This window comes from Trichomycterus rosablanca, chromosome 22, assembly GCF_030014385.1.
Source record: "Trichomycterus rosablanca isolate fTriRos1 chromosome 22, fTriRos1.hap1, whole genome shotgun sequence".
In the NCBI taxonomy this organism is placed as follows: Eukaryota; Metazoa; Chordata; class Actinopteri; order Siluriformes; family Trichomycteridae; genus Trichomycterus; species Trichomycterus rosablanca.
The window spans coordinates 15,357,085-15,375,745 of record NC_086009.1 but is presented as its reverse complement, the minus strand read 5'-3'; the positions used below and the strand labels follow the sequence as shown (position 1 = coordinate 15,375,745).

At 42.7% G+C, this 18,661-nt stretch overlaps 1 protein-coding gene across 1 annotated transcript in view; it reads right to left on the bottom strand.

Moving 5' to 3' along the window:
* The window catches only part of aatka (apoptosis-associated tyrosine kinase a), a 43,235-nt gene extending 25,230 nt beyond the window's left edge, over positions 1-18,005 (bottom strand). The window contains exon 1 of the mRNA XM_063018533.1: positions 17,557-18,005. Coding sequence (XP_062874603.1) covers positions 17,557-17,635 — 79 coding nt within the window. The 5' untranslated portion in view covers positions 17,636-18,005. The remainder of the gene's footprint in view (positions 1-17,556) is intronic.
* Between the last annotated feature and the right edge of the window lie 656 nt (positions 18,006-18,661).

Sequence of the window (18,661 nt, the reverse complement as noted above, 5' to 3'; positions counted from 1 at the left end):
CACAGACACTTAAAACTACTCTTCTTTTTCAAGAACAAAGCATGAATACACACTGCTGTGGCCCATTTGTAGTCTATTCATTTCCTAAGCCTCGGTAAGTCAATTTCACTGAATGTTTCATAACGCACTATAAAACACTATGCGCCTCAAGATCGTGATTTAATTCTGTGGCCGCCGAGTGCAAGCATTAGATCACTTTGCCTGCAGTGCAAGAGCAGTGATGAAAACGCTCTTAATAAGCGCTCAATTCATTTCATTTAATTTCATGTTTTACCTCCGCTTTATCCTGGTCACGGTCATGCGGGGTCTGGATTTCTCCGGAATCACGGGGCGCGATGTAGGAACACGCGTCAGAACAAAGCCAAACCCCCACTTTACTCCCCAGATATAGCCAGGTATGTCTGTACCCTGGATCCCAATGGTTTACTGCTGCACCAACCGAGCACCACACAAAGTTCGAAATGAATTGTTTTTGATGATCACACACTAAAAAAGAATTCACACTTAAATGATGGATTTTGGCCGCTCAGGTGGCGCAGCGGTAAAAAGAAACGCGCTGCAACCAGGGCTGGATTCTGAGAGCGTGGTATCGAATACAGCCTTGCTTTACCGGTTCGAAGCTGAGTGGCTATATGAGCAACTATATATTGTGGCTATATATAGTGGCTATATATTGGCCGGTTGCTCATGTGGGGGGTGGGACAAAGAACCGGATGTGGGTCTCTCTCTGTCAGAATGCGATTGCGTTCTCTGCCGGCTGATTGGAGGCGCTTACACAGAGATGGGAGAGGGTGCCCTTAGGGTGTGTCTCTCCGCATGCAACGCTAGGTGGCGCCAAACTCGTCAATGTGTGGGTGGCAAAGATGCATCTGGCTGCTGCTCGTGTTTCGGAGGGGATATGGGTTAGCTTCAATTACCTCCGTCAGGACAGGGTTCGGCATAGACAGAGAGGAAGCACGATGCTAATTGAACAATTGGATGCGCTAAAAGGGGAGAAAAAAGGGGTAAAAAAATAAATAAATAAATAAATAAAAAAAATAAAAAAAATGATGGATTTTGCTGATCAAAAAACCCGGTGACATAAAACACAATTATTATTTTCAAGAGTAGCTGATTTGATTTGCATCCACAAACAGCTGTATTGCGTCTCTGTTGGGTGAAACTGGCGGGCACTTAATAGTCTGTGGCTCTTCTCAATCATGGGTGGTGCAAGCAGCAAAGCAATTATAATCAAATAGTGGCTAGATCAGAGGGAAAAGCCAAATCCCTGAGATAGGGTGGCTCCCTGTCCAGGGTGTTTCTTCCTTGCGCCCAGTGTTTCCCAATGGAACCGGACCTGCCACAACCCTAGACTTAGACTGGCGAAATCTCCGGGTTGACAAATGCTTGAGGTTTTTATATTGATCTAGTTTCATTCACTCTTTGCTGACAAATGATGACAGAAGAACAACCACAAGTGGCCTTTACATGCTGTCAGGGGGGTCCAGCCAGGCTGCAAATATCACAGTTTAGAGTATTTAGATTTAATCCTAATTTGACTTTAAATCTCAAACTGGCCTTTAAGAGAGCGCAGCGTGAAGGCACACACACACACACACACACACACACACACAGACACAAACCAATAAACTCCGAGTCCACATGCTCCGTGACCCAGCTGACTCAACTCCATGGTAACAGCAAAGACAGCTGACCTATCATCTCTGATAGGCTCTCACAATGTGCTAAATTTCTCCCCGCCTACCAACCCCCATTTTTCACAAGGCTGCCAGATTTCTGCTGATGCATTAACAGCCAGACCCTCAAGAGCATCTGACTCACTCACATAGGCTTCTTCTGCTCATTTACTTATTCAGCATCTATACTAGACCCTCTCAATAATGTGCACACAGGCAAACACGGTGCTGGGAGTTTTCGGTTATACCCTCCTGTTGTAGCTATCCTTATCTACCTATATACGTGTATATATAGGACCCTCACAGGACCACTACAGAGCAGGTATTATTTAGGTGGTGGATCATTCTCAGCACTGCAGTGACACTGACATGGTGGTGGTGTGTTAGTGTGTGTTGTGCTGGTATGAGTGGATCAGACACAGCAGCGTTGCAGGAGTTTTTAAATACCGTGTCCACTCACTGTCCACTCTATTAGAAACTCCTACCTAGTTGGTCCACCTTGTAGATGTAAAGTCAGAGACAATCGCTAATATATTGCTGCTGTTTGAGTTGCTCATATTCTAGACCTTCATCAGTGGTCACAGGACGCTGCCCATGGAGCGCTGTTGGCTGGATATTTTTGGTTGGTGGACTATTCTCAGTCCAGCAGTGACAGTGAGGTGTTTAAAAACTCCATCAGCACTGCTGTGTCTTATCCACTCATACCAGCACAACACACACTAACACACCACCACCATGTCAGTGTCACTGCAGTGCTGAGAATGATCCACCACCCAAATAATACCTGGTCTGTAGTGGTCCTGGGAGAGTCCTGACCATTGAAGAACAGCATGAAAGGGGACTAACAAAGCATGCAGAGAAACAGATGGACTACAGTCAGTAATTGTAGAACTACAAAGTGCTTCTATATAGTGAAGCTGATAAAATGGGCAGTGAGTGTAGAAACAAGAGGGTGGCCAGTGTATATATACTCTAACAGATTACATCAGCACCAGTACAGATAAATGACATGTCACAAAACCCACCCATAATACATCAGCAGTACATTCCGTTCAGGAACGGGACTGCTGTTCGTGGAGACCTGAAGTAGCAGAAATCTATTCAAGAGCTTTGGCAGCATGGGGTCTCCCGAGGGTCCAGGGAAGAGCAATGAGTTGTCGTGGCAACAATGAGCATCAGGCCACTGCCTCATTCTTGGCTGGAAGTAAACACTCTTCATGAGTGGAACAATCCCGACATAGCACTGAATTCGGACAATATTATTGTCTCTAGCATCCAGAGGAACTGAACACCTGCTTGGCTCAAAGTCTAACATGCCACAGAATCCAATGGTGTCAATGTGTGTACTCGTAAACACAGTTGTAGGGTATCTCATCAGTCTTTTTACTAGGTGCTGACACAACCCAATAGGTGGTGCAAAACTAAACATCACTGTTACAAAGTCCTAAGGATAAAAAGGTCGGAAAAGTCATTGAAGGGGCATTCTCACTTTTCTATGTCTGTGAAGGCCAGGAGAAAAAAGGTACATAGCACCCACTCACCTCAGCTACCACAGTGAATAGACATGTATGCCTGTGCACTGGACTGCAGTTAAATGCAATGTGCTTTGATGGCATTCCTTATTGAAAGTCACTTCAAAGCTGACCTTTACAGGAAAACGCAGGGTCGACTGTATCATAGCTTTGATACACCATGCTAGAATATTTGGGCCAGTATTTTTCTGAAGAGATGCAGTCCTGCTACATCTCAATGAGGTTGACTACACCTCTTGAAAAACATACAATACTATATTTGCCATTAACGAAGAGTCGCGCACTGATCTCCATCACCCCTAGTCTCTGTGCAGGCGCCACTGATCAGACAGCTGAGGTCGTAAATGGATCAGTTATGAGGAATCCCCTCCAACATCTGCCTCGACAGATAAGCCAACTATTGTCCGTCTAGGCGCCCAGCCTAGCAGTAATAGAGCTGAGAGGGCCATAAATAAAATCATCACATATAAATTGTATATTACTTTTACTTAGATACTTCTTACCTTATAATCAATTTTGTTTGAAGATTAAATGGTGTCTGTAAAGTTGCTTGGAGACAATGTCCATTGTAAAAGAGCTATACAGTAATATCATGTCCATATCAGTGTAAACTTAAATGCTGTGGCTAATCTTTAATAGTCCAAGATGTGGACAAGCTAAAAAAAGCTAGCCTAAGTACAGTATTATGTCCACATCAGTGTGAACTTAAATGATCTGGCTAACCTTTAGAAAGTCCATATTTACAAGTTTACATATACAAAAGGAAAGCGTATATCAAAGCGGTACTGGAGAACTATTATTTAAGTGTAAATAATTGGGACATACACTGGATGGGTCAAAAATACATACAGCAAGTAAGATTAGTTACTGGTGCTGTAAAAACATCTGCTAATTCCTTGTTGGTGAATATGACTGACAGCCGGTGACTTCTGTGAGCTTATATAAATAGAGTGTAATGCTGGGTTAATTCGGGAGGTAGGAAACGTGCTTAACACCGGAAAACATTTTATTTGAGACAAAATAATCAAAATAACAAGCAGAAGTCAAAACCTGGAGTTAAAGCAGGATGTAGCGCTAAGAACAGGAAGACGAATAAATGACAGGAACTAGGAAGTACAACCAGGATTGAAAGACTCGAAACAGGAAAACACAACAAGAACAGAACACAGATACATATATCAAAATTACATGGAGCACTCTGTATGCTAGACATACTGTAATACTCGACCAGGAACAAATAAAGCACAAAGGAAACATGATGGGAAACAGGTGATGGTAATAAACAGGAGCAAATCACAGACAGTGAGCGGAGACCGGGCGTGGGAAACCATCCCCAAAGGAGACCAAGGAGGAAGTTTGACTGGCAACCATGGAAAAGATCTGCAATGAGGTACAAGCTGGATCATGGATGAGAAGGTCCATAGTCAAGAGAGCATCAAATTACTAGGGGCTAAAAAAAACCCTTTTTGATCACATGGACAAAAATAGAACTTCAATCGCCATTTATTTTAGTGTCCATGTATGGATTACATGGATTGTCTGAAAATCTAGACAAATATTACAAATCTAGACAAATTTTTGCTCAGCTTAAAGTGGGACAGTGGGACCATGGTTCAATGGTTTTTAATGGGAGCTGTCAAACAAGCCATATTAATATGTGGACAGAGTAATTTCCAACTATAGTAATAATTATGATAATCACTAAGTGATATAAGAGGCCCATGCTAAAGATTAATGACACTGCAAAACTTTCAACACCACCAAATTAATCCTCTAAGTTGCTTACAAGGGCCAGTTGAGGCCTAAGGATGTTGATATAGGTGTACTGATAGAATAGTTATAGCAACAGGCTACTAAATCAGTAAATATCCAATCTGATCCAATACCAGTCACATATTTACCCCGAGGTGGTTCTGACGGAAACCTGTTTACCCTCTTGAGATTAAAGACTGCAAGTTGAGACTGTAGTGCCAACAATGCTGCTCCTACTAGATGGGATGGGTACCTGACGTGTTTGCACCAAAAATGTCCTTTAAATGACTTTATCACAGACTGGACTGAACAATGAAATAATTGAACAACTCCAATTATTATTTATTTTTTGCTAGTTATAACTTTCAGTTCAATTTAATTTTGTATGTGTATGATTTGTGTTAATCCTATTTATTTAAAGTATCCTCCAGGCCACCCAAGGAGGATGGGTCCCTGCTGAGTCTGGTTCCTCTCAAGGTTTCTTCCTGTAGTTTTAAGGGAGTTTTTCCTTGTCACTGTTGCCCTTGGATTGCTCAGTAGGGTTTTTAGTCTGTTGGTCCTGGATTCTGTAAAGTTGCTTTGAGACAATGTCCATTGTAAAAAGTGCTATATAAATAAATTTGACTTGATTTGACTTGACATATTTTAGTCCTGAACTGTGGTCACCCAGAGACACTCAATGACGTCAACTGGATTGATGTGTCAGCACCCTTGATAAAGAAACTGTCATGGTTGTTATGATAAGATGCTGGACATCAGATCTGTTGATAAAGGATGTCATTCATATGCAAACACAGTCAAAAGGCACTCACAAGTGATTATCTTTCTCAGTAAATAGTGTCAGATAAACATTCACTTTTTCTCCTGTCTGCTTCCCTCAAGAGGAAAGCTTTTCTGTCAACAATCAGAGTGATAGAGATATATGAAGGAAGAAAAAGTACCATATACAGCAAACACAGATATGATGGCAGACTGGCAGCGCTGCACAAGCCAAAGTACAAAAGCCATGACAAATGAGATGGGGTTGGTGAAGTTCCTTAGTCCCAGATGCCATAAGTAAGAAAGGTTAGTCATCACGCTTTGCTTCCAATTTAGTTGTAGCCCATTGGCTGGGTCTTGTTATACCCTGACATGATGGGCTTTTCTGCTTATGCTCAACACACCTGAATAAGGTGTTTCAGATTACATTCAGATTGCATTTCTTGATGCGCCAACTGTGGTACTGTATTACAAGCCTATGTGGCTATAATTATAACAGTAGCAAGATGGTTGAGTAAGAAAGGTCGTCATGCTTTTCTTCCAATTTAGTTGTAGTCCATTGGCTGGGTCTTGCTCTACCCTGACATGATGTGCCTTTCTGCGTATGCTATTCTCTATGCATATTAGTCAACAGATGCCAGACTAGCATTGCTTTGATTGGCGGCGAAGACACAAATGACAGTCCTTCAATTCATAAGCAATGCTATTACAAATAGTACGTTTGGGTGGGCACTTGTGTGGCGCAGTGGTAAAACACACTAGCCCACATGTGCTGAAGCTCTCAAGTTCAAATCTCAGCTCTGCTATTAGCCAGCCGAGCGCCTACACAGACACATGATTGGAACTGGGCAGTTATTATTATTATTTTTTTATTTTTTATTTTTTACCCCTTTTTCTCCCCTTTTAGCGCATCCAATTGTCCAATTAGCATCGTGCTTCCTCTCTGTCTATGCCGAACCCTGCCCTGACGGAGGTGATTGAAGCTAACCCATATCCCCTCCGAAACACGAGCAGCAGCCAGATGCATCTTTGCCACCCACACATTGACGAGTTTTGGCGCCACCCAGCGCTGCATGCGGAGAGACACACCCCAAGGGCACCCCCTCCCATCTCTGTGTAAGCGCCTCCAATCAGCCGGCAGAGAACGCAATCGCATTCTGACAGAGAGAGACCCACATCCGGTTCTTTGTCCCACCCCCCATATGAGCAACCGGCCAATCGTTGCTCATATAGCCACTCAGCTTCGAACCGGTAAAGCAAGGCTGGATTCGATACCACGTTCTCAGAATCCAGCCCTGGTTGCAGCACGTCTCTTTTTACCGCTGCACCACCTGAGCGGCGAACTGGGCAGTTATGACCTCTGCTAATCGGTTAGGGGTCTGCACAGGGGCAGCTGATTAAGGATGGCAGTGTGTGGCTCTCCACACATGATACTGCGGTCTGTGTGATAGCCTCTGCCCTCCTCATTCAGGGTAGGGGTGGCAACAGCGATGAGAGAGAGATACGTTCCAATTGAATGCAACTGGATTGGGTGTAAAAATAAAAAAGATATTTGGTTTGGCTTTTGTACATGTTGGCGTCTTATTTAATGTCTGGTCTGGGTTGGATTAGGGGCATTTGTGCTAAAAATCTGTTTTGGCTGTTTTTGCATGTGTGAGAGACTGTGTTTCAGTATCCCCTAACTAAATATTGTGCAAAAAGAATAAGGTATATTATGGGTCTAGTTATTATTACCGTATTTGGTCAATGCTAGCTTATTAGCACCAATGTATTCTTTATTAAGCTCTACAAGTTATACTTTAAATAAACCAGTATACCAGTGATCCTGGTGCAATTTAACATGAGGCAACCAGTTTGTGTGGTTCTGTGGAAGTCACACTCAGGAAGAAGGAAAGAGGATGTTTATGCAACTGCTCCGTCCCTGGGAACAACATCAGCTTTACAGATAAACAGCTCCATGCAACCCTTCACATAAAATATATTATGTCGTCTCTGCTCAAATCCTTCTAATATTAGCAATAACATTTCATGTGAAATCTCCAGATGACAATTTAGTTTAGCCACAGGAGCTTGCTGCTCTAGTATAAAAGCATGATTTAATGTGTTGTATATTGGGACAGGTCAGATAGAACAGTAAGCAGAAATAGAGCTATACTTCTTGGCACCATTTTTGAGATGGCACAGATAAACATAAACTTATGTGGACACATAAAACCTGGACAAAATTTGTCCATTGTGATGTGATGGCTTGAAGCAAGCAATATGCTACCAGTTTCTTAAATAAATGCTACAAAACACAATGTTCATGTTGTAATATTGTGTACAAGTGCTTAACCAGTTTCCAGTATTGCCCTTGCCCCACCATATAAGGATATTTAATGGGATGTACTTGATGAAATCAGTGCGTCCTTTTAAAACCAGGACGTAACATGACATTGTTTTTAAACAACTTCAGATTTAAACCCTTGCTTGTAAGCACAAATAACAAGGTGTATTCCAAAGCTGGAAACTGTCACCTCATGCTCAGAGGACATTTGTCCTGGAAGCTGCTGGAACACAGGTGCCCACAGTCAAGCAAGCCAGTCAAATGTCACCATGAGCTTAAAGACTGCACTGCAAAACAAAACACAGCTACATTGACTACATTTGACACAAGGACCAAACGTATAGTTATAGCGGGTGACGCAGCATTAGGCCAGGCAACAATTCGCACGATGATCAGCTCGTACAAGGGTGGAAAGTCTGAGAAGATTGCTCATAACTGCTGAAATTACAATCTATGATGGTTGATCAAGGTAGCCTGCACAGAGACGGGGAATAATGGAGGTCAGTGCGCGACTCTCAGTGCGCGATACAGATCTCCATATGAACCCACCCTGTGCAGGTGATAAGAAGCGGTCGGCTAGTGCATACGTCAGAGGGGGTGTGTGTCTGAGATACTAGTTAGTAGAGGAAGCGAAGTGCAATCAGGATTCGATTAGATTGGGAGGAAAATTGGGAAAAAGCGTTTAAAAGGTCATGTATTTAAACCCAACAATGCTGTACCTACTTCTGAACATAGTGTTGTAGTATTATGCTTTGGCTCTGCCAGTGGAAGTGTTTCAACACACTACAAAACTGCTTTTGAACTGGCAAATTAGGATTGAATTCTTGAATTAATCTCGGGAAGCGTTTTTGTCCTGATCCCACCCATATTAAGAATATGTTGACTGTACTTAAAACCAAGCCAATAAACCAAAATGTAGTTAAACTTCACTTATTCTGTCAAGTAAAGTCGTCAAAGTAGTAAAGATCCAACCAGATGTGGATCTTTGCTTTGTGCCATAAGCTTGATGACTTTTAATAAACTATCCAATATATTAGACATATACAAGTAGAACTAAATCTAGACTTTTCAACAACACATAAACCCAAAGTAACTTAAGATTGTTGAAATGGTCCGCTATTCCCTTAAAATAGTTCCTCAAAAGGACCCTTGTAACCTTAGGAAATTGAGAATGGTTTGCCAAGAGGAAAAAAAGTCTTAATATAACCACAATGCTTGGCTATAAAAAGCTGATTATTTCTTATCATAGACCTCTCAAAGATGTGTTTGCCAAAAATACTTTCCCCCTAATCAAAAACAAAAGTGGATGAATACTAGTTTTACCTTGTTGTGCACATCCTTTACAAGTGTATTTAAACTTTTGACATCAAATGTGCTTCAGAGACAATCACTCATAGGATTACCTGTGTGGAATTCCAGCACCATGGAGAGTGAAAGTGAAAGTTAAAATAACGAAAATCTTCAACGGACGTACAAACATGTACCTGTAATGTATGAAGTCTCCTGAACCTGTAATTAACTGACAAATGTACCAAGAAAATGCTTTTACTGACCAAATTTTGTAATAGTATTTGTGAATTTAAATACATTTAGAATTTGATGTCTGCAACTCACTGAAAAACCGTAGGGTCCAAGGCATGGTTACCACTGTGTCACATCACCTTTCCTAATTGTTGCAGTTTGCAAGCTGTCACCTCACAGCAAGAAGGTCCTGGGTTCGATCCCCAGGCGGGATGGTCCTCTCTGTGCGGAGTTTGCATGTTCTCCGCGTGTCTGCGTGGGTTTCCTCCGGGAGCTCCGGTTTCCTCCCACAGTCCAAAAACATGCAGTCGGGTTAATTGGAGACACTGAATTGCCCTGTGTGTGTATGTGTGTCTGCCCTGCGATGGACTGGCGCCCCATCCAGGGTGTTACTGTGTGCCTTGCGCCCATTGAAAAGCTGGGATAGGCTCCAGCACCCACCCGCGACCGTAATTGGATAAGCGGTTAAGAAAGTGAGTGAGTAAATTTTTGCCCATTCTGGCTTGATACAAGACTTCTGATTCTGATTCTGCACTGCAGGCAGGTCAGTCAAGCACACGCACTCTGTGTCTACAAAGTCATGCTGTTGTATAGTGTGTGTGTCTTGCAGAAATAACCACAGACTTCCAAGGTAAAACACCGCATTGAAAATCCCTATATGTGTCCACGTCCAGCCATGCTATACAATGACACATGCTGGCTTTTGCGCCTTTCGCTGATAACAGTCAGGATGGTCTTTTTCATTTGGCAAGGAGAACTCATGTCTGTTTTTTTTTTTTCAAAAACAAGCTAAAATGTGTACTTATCTGATCACAGTAAATGTTTACACGGTCTTTTAGTCCATCAGTGCTTGACACTTTTGTATAAACTTGATATATGGCTTTCTCGTTGCGTAATAAAGTTTCAGGTTGCATTTCTTGATGAAGCTAAAGACTGTTACTACTGGGCCTATGTGGCTATATTTATTACAGTTTTGTTTGACGGTCTTATACATTAAACAGTTTCCAGCCCTGCCCTACACAGACTAAGACTTCCAATGATGGGCGCTCAGGTGGCACAGTGGTAAAACACACTAGCACACCAGAGCTACATGAACAACGATTGCCTTGTTGTTCATTCAGGACAGGTGCCGGACGGGACCTTATAACTGATGCAATTATGGCCTCTGCTGGCTGATGGCGCCTGCACAGAGATGAGGAATAATGCTTTGATCAGGGTGTGGCTCTCCGTACACAAAGCTGATTCACATATCGCCTCAGGCAGGTGAAAAGATGCAGTCGGCTATTGCACACGTGTCGAGGAGGGCGTGTGTCAGTCTCGGCTCTCCTCAACCAGGGCGGAGATCGACATCAGTACAGAGGAAGCCTAATGCAATCGGGTAATTGGATACGACTAGATAAGGAGGAAAATTGGGGGAAAATGGAACAAAAGAGAGACTTTGAATGATTCCCTGAATCTTTTCACATTGTTATGTATGGTAGATGGTGAAAGACCTAAATTATGTGCAATCTTGCATCGAGAAATTACAAAGTTTGGTACAAAGTGATGCGTCATGACCCATCATTGCTTGAAAAGACTAAGCCTTTTATACACACAATCCCCCTTTTATATACACAATTAACATTCCCTTAGCTTGTACTAATTCACACATTCTATAAAGGTTTTACTTTGATTTAATTAATATATTTTTTAACTCTATCCTGTATCCCCAAAGCCGGCATGCTATATTACTTAACAGTACAACAACTGTCCAATTAAGAGACTCTAAGCAACCTGCAATGGCTGTTATAAAGCAGTGTTTAAGTTCCATGGTGAAACACCACAATGCCTTCTGATTTTAAATTCAGATAATACATGCATGTTTTTACCAGGTTATTTTAACTGATGTTTGATTAATTCTATTCCAGGTGCGTAGCTATAAATCACATCACATTTGCAGTACCCACATCATGCAATATTTAATTCATCCCACTGTAATGGATCATTTTTACAGAGTGCTGCCTTAAGCTGATTGCACATTGACTTTGAATAAGATTGTTCTAAAGCAGGTAATTAATTTAACATGAACAATTAAAATCAACACAAGACTTCACATTCAATCTGGACCACAGTTAGTATCGATCTGTGCTGGGTAATGGCACGGTAGTCAATCACAGCTCAAGGATATCCTAATGCCTCGTCTCGCCTCGTCTCGCCTCACCTCGCCTCGCTTGTGAAGTAAACACAGAAACCTTCTATCTTTTAGTTAGCAGGAGTTTCCATTTCCTAAAGGTCGTTGGTATGTACTGAGCTGATGATGGCGATGATTTTTTCTTATATTAGAGTCAGCAGTTTGACTATCAGTTCACTGACTGACATAAATAAAAATTCATTTACATATTATTGATATTACACTGCCACTAGGGCCCTATGAAATCCCCTTTCCCCAAAATTCTGTTAACAATTTTTAAATGCAAATGCAAAGGATTTTGACATTTTATCACGTCGATACAATTTTTTTGCTATTATATTTACGCATTTTTTCCTTTTCGTCCATTTTAGCATAACCAATTAATTCGCAGCTGGGTACCCCGATTACATGCCTGACACACACTCCACCCAACTTGTGTGCAATCCACCAACCCCTTCTTATTTGCCCATACTTCACTGTCTTGCCCATGGAGAGTTATACACCGATATTCGCAATTCTCCACTTTTCTCCACAGGGTCCTTTTCCCACCTAGCAGACTAGTGGCCAATTTTGCAATTGTGCATGCTAGGGGGCGCCCAGCTGACCGGAGAGTTCAGAATCCCAGCGCTGGTGTGCTAGCGGAATATTCCACTTTTGAGAGTGGAAAATGAAGGATTACATTATATCTACATTAAAACCTTTTTTCTATTTGTGCATTTGCCTTTGGAAGTTGTTGGTGCCACTGGTGTATGAGACGGTTGAATGCACCATGATTTAATATAGGCAAAGGCAGCTAAATTACAGAATCAATTACAAAAAAGCACAAACCAGAAAATGATCCTTTCACTGCCACATTTTTTATAATTGAATTCCTATTAAAACTGACGTACGTTTGAGGTAGGCACACATGAACACCTTCTTTATTATAATTACCAGTAATTACTAGTGGAAAACTGAGTCTTCTCTACTCCCCACAGGGGCGTAACTACCGGGGGGGGGCTCAGGTGCACTGGGGCCCATGGCGGAGGGGGGCCCTCCACGACATGAACTTAACCCCCCATTGGCTGCACTCGCCAGGTCGTTATTATTATATTACACTATTGTAGCGGCGATATGTGAGTGACATTCAGCTCAGCCAATCAGAATGCAGCAACCGGTTTATACATGTGCGTTCGGACATTCTGCTGCAGTTAGTTCGTTTTGTATATATATATAAAGAGAGAGAGAGAGAGACCTAGTATATGAAATTTGTTGAGGGGGCCCAAAGATCTTTTTTTGCACTGGGGCCCATGAGCTCCTAGTTACGCCACTTACTCCCTAACTGTATGAGTTAGGTCAAGTTAAATAAAGAAAGGGTAAAATAATAATCCAAATCAAATGCTTAAACATTTAGAACTGTTTTACAGTCGTATAATCATTTAACATCAAATATGTGGGGGAAAATATCCCAAACTCTGTGTATTAGGCCACACATAGAACACAGCTGGAGAGCTGTGTCTCAATCTGTAAACAAATTCTTATACCATACGCCAGAAATTGCAGCTTTGCCACTGATTGAAATCTAAATCTAGATTGGAAGGGATTTCCATATGTATTCCTCTACAGTGCATAATTATCGTAAAAAAATTCAAGGAAAAATCAAAGGAGTATGCAATCCTAAGCCGAACACCCACGATGAGCCATGAGACTACCCAAAAACACTAGGCAGAAGGCAGGAATACACTCAGGACCGGATGTCAGTCCATGGCAGGGCACCGCACCCACCTTTAAGCTCAAGAGTTCCAGTTCTTGAGTTCGAGGTATGTGGTACGACTCTGTGGGTATCCATCGCTGTCCATCTGGTGTGACACTTCGGTGGACGCAACTGCATTAGAGTGGTCCAAGTGTTAGAGAAATTGTACTATGGAATTGAAAGTGACTAGCAGAAAGGGGAAAAAACATACACTTATATACACTCACTCACTGACTTAACCACTCATCCAATTAGGGTCGCGGTGGGTGCTGGAGCCTATCCCAGCTTTTTCAATGGGCGCAAGGCACACAGTAACACCATGGACGGGGCGCCAGTCCATCGCAAGGCAGACACACATGAACACATCCATTCACCTATAGGGCAATTCAGTGTCTCCAGTTAACTTGACTGCATGTTTTTGGACCATGGGAGGAAACCCACGCAGACACGGGGGAGAACATGCAAACTCCGCACAGAAAGGACCCGGACCACCCCGCCTGGGGATCGAACCCAGGACCTCCTTGCTGTGAGGCGACAGTGCTACCCACTAAGCCACCGTGCCCATGAATCAAAAAAATATACATTCAGAAACCAAAGGCCATTAAAATAATATGTGTTCACTTTTCAGCTCTACAGCCACTGCAACATCAATTTTTAATCTCGTTTCTCTAGCTGGCGGGGTAACAGAATGCCACTGTCTCTGCCTGGTATGAGACATATATCACAGCAGCCTACAGTTCAGCACAATGTCACAGACTGAGAGGAAAAAACAGAAGGGACACCTATAGATAAATCTCGTCTCCTCTGTTATCTACTACCTTAATTTAGCGTTGGAACCCAGACTGTCGTGGCATTTCACAGATGCTCTAGTACTCGACCATTTAAACTGCACAATTAACTGCACATCCGTGTGCATGAGCGGAACGAGGGAAGCCCTGCTGCAGGCTTTATATTTCTTTTTTATCGGCATGAGCGAATTGGTGCAGTAAAATCAGGGGGGACTGCAGTACCATGGCTTTCTTTCTGTAAAAGTGTACATAATGGAACATTATTAACAGCCCGATTTTCTTTTGACGAAGCACTTAACATTTTATGAATCTGTATAGAGGGTGCAGCTCACTGCCTACTCAGCTATTTTACTCATGCACACACAGAAAAAGAAAGAAGGCGAAGACAAGACATAGAAAATGGGTTGGAGCAGGTACAATTCCCTACAATCTTTGCAGACCTGGATTTGGGCAGTTTATCCCATTCTTCATGGCAGATCCTCTCAAGCTTACATTTTACATTTACATTTTCAGCAGTTAGCAGATGCTTTTTTCTCCTTTTTAGCGCGTCCAATTGCCCGACTGCGTCACACTTCCTCTTCACCAATGCCAATCCCTGCTCTGATTGAGGAGAACAAAGCTAACCCACGCCCCCTCCGACACGTGGGCAGCATGCCGTATGCATCTTATCACCTACACTTTGACGAGTGCTTTGCAGCTCAGCGTTGTGTACGGAGAGACACACCCTGAGAGCACGCTTTTCTCATCTCAGTGCAGGCGCCATCAATCAGCCAGCAGAGGTCGTAATTGCACCAGTCATGGGAGAGAGACCCCATCCGGCTTAGTCCCGCCCATATCTGAACAACAGGCCAATAGTTGTTCATTCAAAGCGACTTACAATACTGTGACAGTATATTGTCTAAGCAATTGAGGGTTTAGGGCCTTGCTTAAGGGCCCAACAGTGACAACCTGGCATTGGTTGGTTTGAACCAGCAACCTTTTGATTACTATTCCAGTACCTTAACCACTAGGCTACAAGTGCAAGCTCTACCAGACTGGATGGTAAGCAATTGTGAACTGCCATCTTCAGGTCTCTTTACAGTTGATTAATGGAGTTTTTTCTGGCCTTTGGCTGGACCACTCAAGGGCATTTAGCTTGCCCCAAAGCCTCTCTAATGGTGAACACTCACACCAGTCTGGGTTTGCCTCAGTATTGTGGTCTTTTTCCTCATGTGCACCCTTAGATGACATCCCATACCTTTTACTCAACAGTGACCTGCTACTTTGCCATATAGGCCTGATGTATTTGTTTAAAAGCAGTGCTCCTCAACAAAAGATTGGAAAGAATATTGCCATATTTCTTCCTCTACAGTGCATAATATTATTAAACAGTTCAAGAAATCTAGAAGAATTTAGCTGAACACCCATGATTTACCATTCCTTATATGGCACTGCATAACGATTTATTTTTAATTTATTCAACCATTCATTCATCTTTTGTAACTGCGTTACAGTTACGGTGGGTCTGGACACTACCCAAAACACTAGGCAGAAGGCAGGAATACACCCTGGTCTGGATGTCAGTACATGGCATATCTTGTCATGGCCCTTATCAACCAGCATGAATGTTTTTTAAGTAATACTACATGCTACCAACAGCTTCCTTTATCCTTCAGGACTACAGCTACCCCTCCCCCTTAAGGGTTATAGCTACTACCACTACCCTTCCCCCTTAGGACTACAGCTTCCCCAATCCTTCAGGACCACAAATCATGAACTAAAATGAAATACACAGTGTGGCCTTGGTCCCAGAATTGCTCTCAGTCTCTCCTATTGCTCTGCTAGCTGTCCTGAAGAGGCCAGAAAGCTCTTCAGGGAGTAAACACTAATGCTATGTGCGAAGCATGCAGATGTGTTATGTAACAGGGCTACTGTGGGAACACACACACCCTCAAAGAGGAACAAGCTGCTTTTGGTTGACTGGTGCACTCTGTGTTTTAAACAGGTACATTTTGTTGGAGATAAAATATTGCACTCAACACTAAAAGCACAATAAAAAAAAAAAGGGATGTGTAAGGGTTTGTTTAATGATTTAAGGTCCTTTTTAAATCCAGAGGATAAATTTATAATAAGAACCTAGAGTGTCATTGATGTATACCGGTCAGCCATAACATTATATAATCACCTCCTTGTTTCTACACTCACTGTCCATTTTATCAGCTCCACTTATCATATAGAAGTCCATCTGTTTCTCTACGTACCTTTTTAACCTCCTTTTACTCTGTTCTTCAATGGTCAGGACCACCACAGAGTAGGTATTATTTAGGTGGTGGATCATTCTCAGCACTGCAGTGACACTGACATGGTGGTGGTGTGTTAGTGTGTGTTGTGCTGGTATGATTGGATAAGACACAGCAATGCCGATGGAGTTTTTAAACACCTCAATGTCACTGCTGGACTGAGAATAGTCCACCAACCAAAAACATCTAGCCAACAGCGCCCCGTGGGCAGCGTCCTATGACCACTTATGAAGGTCTAGAAGATGACCAACTCAAACAGCAGCAATAGATGAGCGATCGTCTCTGACTTTACATCTACAAGGTAAACCAACTAGGTAGGAGTGTCTAATAGAGTGGACAGTGAGTGGACACGGTGTTTAAAAACTCCAGCAGCGCTGCTGTGTCTGATCCACTCGTACCAGCACAACACACACTAACACACCACCACCATGTCAGTGTCACTGCAGTGCTGAGAATGATCCACCACCTAAATAATACCTGCTCTGTAGTGGTCCTGTGGGGGTCCTGGTCATTAAAGAACAGGGTTAAAGCAGGCTAAAAAAGTATGTAGAGAAATAGATGAACTACGGTCAGTAATTGTAGCACTACAAAGTGCTTCTATATGGTAATATATATGCTACTATGTGACAATATCTCCCCCTTGTGGAGAAACTTTCACCTGGTAAACATGAATAAGTGACTATTAACCAGGTCTATGCTGTGCTTTCTGTCTAATAGCAAGGACACACAGTGGATTCAATGCAAAGCACCAATGTGACTCATCTCAACACACATAGACTGATAAAAGATGATGCCAAAACTTCAGCCTGCTAAACATGACTGAGTGAGGGAGTGAGTGGCAATTCAGGTCTATGACAAAAATGTACACATACTACAGAAATGATCCAGTACTAAAATATTGTATTTGTAATGAAGGTAATTATCACAGATACACATTCAAGACTTATTCAAGACATATCCAGACCATACAGTACTAGTGCGTTTTGGAATACAGATTTCTGCATCAGCAGATTTCACTCACCTGTGTCAAAATGTGAGCTGAAGGCAACACTGGGGTTAAGCAACACCGAGACCATGACCACGATGAAGAAGGATGCCATTCTCCTCGTTTTACTACTGCAGAATTGCGCAAATATTAAATTTTGGTGTTAAAAGCAGCATTTTAATGTGCGGCACGGCTGCACTGTCACATCATCAGCAGTGCGTTTAAACCTGAACGCTGGACATCCTTTTTCCAATCAGGTTTGATCGGTGTGATGCAGGTGGTGTGTCCAGCACATTTCTCCTCCAGCGTCCGTCCTTCTATTCAATTCGTTTCATTAGAACACGACAGGAGCGTTCCAGTTCCTTTTTCAGCCAGACGCGTTCCCCTTCAGCCAGACGCGTTCCTCTCCTGTGCGTCCCTCTCGACCCTGCACCAAAAACTCTGGCCGGAGTCCAGCCCGGGTCCTGCCATACAAATCCCCTATATACTGTCCAGCGCGTTACTGCAGCATATAGGAGCCCAATATTTGCTCCAATCCCATCCGACAATTAATAACCCCGCTCACAGTGCAGATTTACAACCATGATGCAGAGCAGAACGATGGAATCTTCTCATGCGCGCCATCACCCGGTACATGAACGAACTGCAGCCTTCTGAACTGGGAAGCATGGACCCTGAGGACCTGGGTTCTTCTGTCCAAGCCTCTTGGGGTAGGTGCATGTACTGCTCTTAGGTGAATTAATGTGATACACTGATGCCCTGTATAACATCCATTCCTGCCATGCACCCAGAATGTCCAAGTAGCCCTGGAACCACCCAGTAGCAATGGTTCTGACGGAAACCTGTTTACCCTCTCGAGGTTAAAGACTCCAAGTCGAGACTGCAGTGCCAACAGATGGGCACCTGGACACCTGTGTTTGCACCAAAAATGTCCAGAACGGACTTCATCATAGACTGGACTGAACAATGAAGAACTCCAATTATTTATTTATTTTATTTTGCTAGTTATAACTTTCAGTTCAATTGAATTTTGTGTTTGTATGATTAGTTTAAATCCTATTTATTTAAAGTGTTCTCCAGGCCACCCAAGAAGGATGGGCCCTGCTGAGTCTGGTTCCTCTCAAGCTTTCTTCCTGTAATT